The sequence below is a fragment of the Arachis ipaensis genome, chromosome B10 (genome assembly GCF_000816755.2).
Source record: "Arachis ipaensis cultivar K30076 chromosome B10, Araip1.1, whole genome shotgun sequence".
NCBI lineage: Eukaryota > Viridiplantae > Streptophyta > Magnoliopsida > Fabales > Fabaceae > Arachis > Arachis ipaensis.
In genome coordinates this window covers 9,071,358-9,076,764 of record NC_029794.2, presented here as the reverse complement: position 1 = coordinate 9,076,764, position 5,407 = coordinate 9,071,358, and the positions used below count along the sequence as shown (strand labels likewise).

The 5,407-nt window shown below is 35.7% G+C and overlaps 1 protein-coding gene across 4 annotated transcripts in view; it reads left to right on the top strand.

The window, feature by feature from the left end:
* LOC110268281 overlaps nucleotides 1-3,458 on the top strand; it is a 26,522-nt gene extending 23,064 nt beyond the window's left edge. For 2 of the 4 annotated variants that reach the window (XR_002356418.1, XM_021114222.1), the window contains one exon: nucleotides 3,326-3,458. Coding sequence is in view for 1 of the 4 variants with exons in the window: in XM_021114222.1 (XP_020969881.1) it covers nucleotides 3,326-3,359 (34 nt within the window). In the remaining 3 variants the exon portion in view is untranslated. Of the gene's footprint in view, nucleotides 1-470; nucleotides 485-3,325 lie in introns of those variants that run through there. The other 2 variants (XR_002356445.1, XR_002356435.1) reach the window with 2 other exon arrangements.

The window sequence follows — 5,407 nt, the reverse complement described above, 5'->3', positions numbered from 1 at the left end:
ATGCAGAGCAAGTTTGAGGCATTAAGAATTTATATATTTCATCTGTAATCTCTTTTTGTCCAACTTTTGTATGTTTATTGTCATTAAATTTTAGATTTTTCGATTTTGTAAATTTATTTCTGGTACATTGTCATTTTTCTTTTTCATTCTATAAAAAAGATTTTGCTAACTAACTATTTTTAGTAGAGTATCTAACCTCAAATTGGTGATGAAATGAAAAACTCAGGGTGATTCAGGTTGTACGTAATAACAAACCTGATCCTTGAATTCAAATTTTTTTTGAGTAATTACATAAATCAGTCCCAAGGATTTTAGAATCCGACATTCTAGTCCTCAAGAAAAATTAACACACAGATCAATTCTCAAGGTTTTATTTCGGCAGACAAATCAGTTCTCAGTTCATTTTTTGGCAGAGTAATTACTCAGATCAGTCCCCAAAGATTTTAAAAACGGACATTTTAGTCCCCAAGAAAAATTAATGTACAAATCGATCCCCAACGTTTCTCTCTGTTAGACATAATAGTCCTCCGTTCAAAAATAAAATAAAATAAAATAAAATAATTATTATTATTAATTTACTTTCTCATGCTTTAACACGCCATCACATGCAATGCCACTTTATTTTATATATATATATGATGAGTTTGGAAAACTCTATTTTAAATTAGTGATAAACAAACATTATTAATATAATCTCAATTCATACTTGCTTAATTAATAATTTTGTTGGTGTAGATTTTGCTATTGGGCCGAACAGAAAAGAAAAAATACTGTAAGCCCAATTGTATTAAAAATACATTCAACAGTGATACAAAATTATTTTTATCTTTGTGGCTGAATTGGTGTTATGTTATTTGGGCCAGAATTTGTGATACAAGCCCAATTGAAATTCTTGCTCCAAGACCATTAAAGTTGGTCCGAAACCAATATTGAAAGAAAGCAAATATTTTGCTTCATGCTTCCAACGGATCTACTTTGTTTATCATGTGATGGAATTCAAAATTTTATTAAGGAGAGTTAATGTAGACCTTGGAACAATGAGAGAGAAATTGTCATTGATTTGATTGATGGGCTTAATGCTACATGCTACTCAGCAAAAGGGGAAGTAAAAGCAACTCATTTTAATTTGTTCAATTTCATTTAATTGCTTTCTTTCAAATCTCTTTTCTCTCTCATCTCTCTTCTCCATTTTCGGTCACCTCACAGAAAGAAAAAAATGGAAGCTAAGCCTAGCCACCGAAAAGAAGGAGAAGCAAGCTACAAGACCATCACAATGATGGCAAGAAAAAGAAAACAAAATAAAGTATGTTGTGGCTAAGATCTTCAACCAAGAAAGGTAAGATTTGGTGAAGAGATCTCAGCTTCTCCTTACCAAAAATGGATGAAGAAGATTTCAGTCAGTAGAGGAAGATCCTTAGAGGGATGGTTTGTCTTTAATTCTACTCAACCACCACAGGAGGTAGCTACAGTGGCTACGTGATGGAGGAGGCAGAACTTGGAGCAGAAGAAGCTGTCATCATCATAATTCATCAAGGGCTAGGAATCCGTCTTGGAGAACAAGGCAAGATGGAGGGCTCAGATTGATGAAGATTGGTGACCAAGAAAGGACTAGAGGTAATTGCATGTTGGATTTTGCATTTAGTTATCTCTCCTCTCACTCTAGCCGAACCGGTTTACATGAAGAAGAAGAAGTTTAGCTTAGTTTATTTGGTTTCAACCGTGGAGGCTTCCCCCTATATATAAGGGAAAACAGCCAGGGCTTGAGGCAAGGAGTGAGAGTGCAAGGCACAGAGTTCTCATAGCTACCTAAGCTAACAGAAGTTCTTCTCCTTCAATGTTCTTCATTTTGTAATTTTTCTGTTTAATTTTGTCTGTCTTGAGTCTCATGGAAAAAGGCAAACAATAAGGTTTGTATGAAAAAGCCATAGAGCGAAAAAAGGCAGAGTGCACAAAATTAAAAGAAAATCCATAGATATTCTTAGAGGTCCTTTGTACATCTGTGTTGTGTTTCATGATTCAGTAGAAATTCCCTTGCAAGTTGGGTTAGCACTTTGCAGTTGAAAGCTTGGCAGTGACCAAGTCAAGTTCAAGATTGGGGATTAGATTCTGGACTTGTTCCGGATAGGAAGGGTAGTTCCTAGGGAGAATTGGTGTTTGTAATCAAGAATGATTATAGTGAAATTCCATCATGGTTGTGATGGAGACTGGATGTAGACTGCCTTGCACTTAGCAGCTGAACCAGGATATATCTTGGTGTAATTTTTTCTCTACTCTACTCCATTTCTGTTTCTGCTGTCCAAGAGATAAAACTGAAAAATATCTCGTGCCAGGTGACGAGACAAAAGAAAAAGTCTCGAGGCTGGGTACGAGACAAAAATCAAAAAGTCTCCAGATGTTGTTTCAAAGACCAGCAAGTGTTATTAAGTGAAAAGGGGGCTAAGATTCAACCCCCCTTCTCTTAGCCACTGAAAACCATCAATTGGTATCAGAGCTTGGTCTCAAAGAGATCAAGCTTTGCAGCTTGGAGAAAAGATCTAGATGGCAGAAAACAGTGACTCAACTCTGGTGTCCTACAATCTGACAGAAGGACAGTCAAGCAACAGACCTCCCCTTTTCAAATGGAAAAATTACACCTATTGGAAGGAGAGAATGAAGATCTTTTTGCAAGCAGTGGATTACAGACTCTGGAAATTATCCTGGAGGGTCCTCAGTTTCCAACCACTACAAGTGCTGAAGGAGTAATCTCACTCAAACTAGAAGCCAGCTGGACCGAAGAAGACAGAAAGAAGGTAGAACTCAATGCCAAGGCTATCAACTTGCTCAACTGTGCTATCAGTTTCGAGAAGTACCGACGAGTATCACGATGCACAACGGCAAAGAAAATTTGGGACAAACTTCAAATCACTCATGAAGGAACCACCATAGTAAAGAAGACAAGGATAGACATGTTGAACAGAGAATATGAAATGTTCTCAATGAAGGAAGGAGAATCAATAGATGAAATATTTGAAAGATTGAACATCATCATTGTTGGCTTGGATGCTATGGGAATTACGTATCCTGATTTTGTGCTTGTGAAGAGAGTTTTAAGATGTCTTACAAAAGAGTGGGAAACAAAAGCATTAATCATATCTGAGAGTAGTGGTCTAGATTCTATGACATATGATGACTTGAGAGGAAACTTACTTGCTTTTGAAAATACTTATTTGAAAAAAGATTCAAAGAAAAAGGGAATTGCTTTTACATCTGTTACTAACCCCCTAGATGATGAATCCAGTGATAATTCCTCTGAAAATGAATTTGTGTTGTTTGCCAAAAAATTCAGGAAAATGGTGAAGTTCAAGGAGAGAAGCAAGTGAAGCAGCTCTAGGAAACAAAGAAAAGATCTCAGCAAGGTGATATGTTACAACTGCAAGAAAACTGGGCATTTTAAATCAGATTGCCCTAAGTTGAAGAAAGAAGAGAAGCCAAAGAAGGGAAAGAAGAAATGTTTGATGGCTTCTTGGGAGGACTTAGAAAATAATTCTGAAGATGATGAGGAATCCGAAATCAAGTCTCAACCATGCCTCATGGCAGACCACGTTGAACAGGTAGTCACTCATAACCCTGACACTGAAGCTCTTCATCTTATGATAGACCACCTTTCTGAAAAAATTAGATGCTTCATACTTAATAACCAAGATCTTGAACAAAAAATCACCATTCTTAAAGCAGAAAATGGTTTTTTAAAAGATAAGTTAAGAGAGGCCGAAACTGCTGTTGATCTTGTTGAAGAAAACAAGCAGTTAAAAGCCCAACTTAGGAGCTGTGAAAGTGATCATTCTATTGTTGCTTATGTAAATTGTTTTAAAGAAAATGAAGAGTTTCTTAAAGAGGTCAAAAGGCTTAAAGAAGACTTAGCCAAGTTCACTCAAAGTTCTGAAAATATAAATCAAATCTTGGCTAGTCAAAAACCTTTGTATGATAAAGCTGGTTTGGGCTATTTTAAATCTGTTGAGAAACCTTACTTTGAAAACATTGCCTCATCTTCTAATGATACAAGGTTTCAAAACCTAACAAGCTTTAACAAAATAGTAACTCCAAGATTTTGTAGACTTTGTAACCGAAATTGACACTTTTTCATTCAATGTTTTTTTGGTGAGAGGATGATTGGTGATAAAGTTTACAAAGTTGTTTTTTATTATAATGGATTAGGACATAAGAGATGGTTTAACGTGAAAGGATCCAAGAAGATTTGGATACCTAAGGTCACTTGAGCTTGTTTTGTAGGTGTGCCTAGCATCCAAACGGAAGGAAAATATGTGGTACATGGACAGTGGATGTTCTAGGCATATGACCGGAAAGACAACCCTCTTCATAAAGCTTGATGAGTATGATGGAGGATTTGTCATTTTTGGTGATGATGGTAAAGGAAAGATAGTGGCTGTTGAAAAAGTTGGTAAAAGCTTTTCATCTTGTATAAATGATGTTCTTCTTGTAAATGGTTTGAAACATAATTTACTTAGTGTAAGCCAATTGTGTGATTTAGGATATGAAGTTATTTTTAGAAAGTTTGTGTGCTTAGTTGTTTGTGAAAAAACTGGGGATATTTTGTTTGAGGTTAAAAGGTGCAATAATATGTATGGATTGACTCTTGAGGACTTGAAAGAACAAAATGTAACATGTTTTGCTTCTCTTGAATCTGAAAAATGGCTATAGCATAGAAAGTTGGGTCATGCTAGCATGTACCAAATTTCTAAGCTAGTCAAGAAAAATTTGGTTAGAGGAATTCCAAATATCAAATTTGATAAGGATCTTACTTGTGATGCTTGCCAATTGGGCAAACAAGTAAAATCCTCTTTTAAGCCAAAAGATGGAATTTCAACCAAAAGGCCATTAGAGATGTTACACATTGATCTTTTTGGTCCAACAAGAACTCAAAGTTTAGGAGGTAAAACTATGGTCTAGTGGTGGTGGATGATTACTCTAGATTTGGTTGGGTACTTTTTCTTGCTCATAAAAATGATGCTTTACATGCTTTCTCAACCCTTTGCAAAAAAATTCAGAATGAAAAAGATTTAAAAATTGCCCATTTGAGAAGTGATCACGGAAGAAAATTTGAAAACCAAGACTTTGAAAAATTCTATAATGATTTTGGAATTGCTCATAACTTTTCATGCCCTAGAACCCCTCAACAAAATGGGGTGGTTGAGAGAAGGAATAGAAGCCTTCAAGAGATGACTAGGGCCATGCTTTGTGAGAATGAGATTCTAAAATTTCTATGGGCTGAAGCAGTAAATACAGCTTGTTACATTTTGAATAGGACCATTATTAGAAAAGGGTTGAAGAAAACTCCTTATGAGCTATGGAAAGGAACCCCTCCAAATCTTAAGTATTTCCATGTTTTTGGATGCAAATGCTTTATACT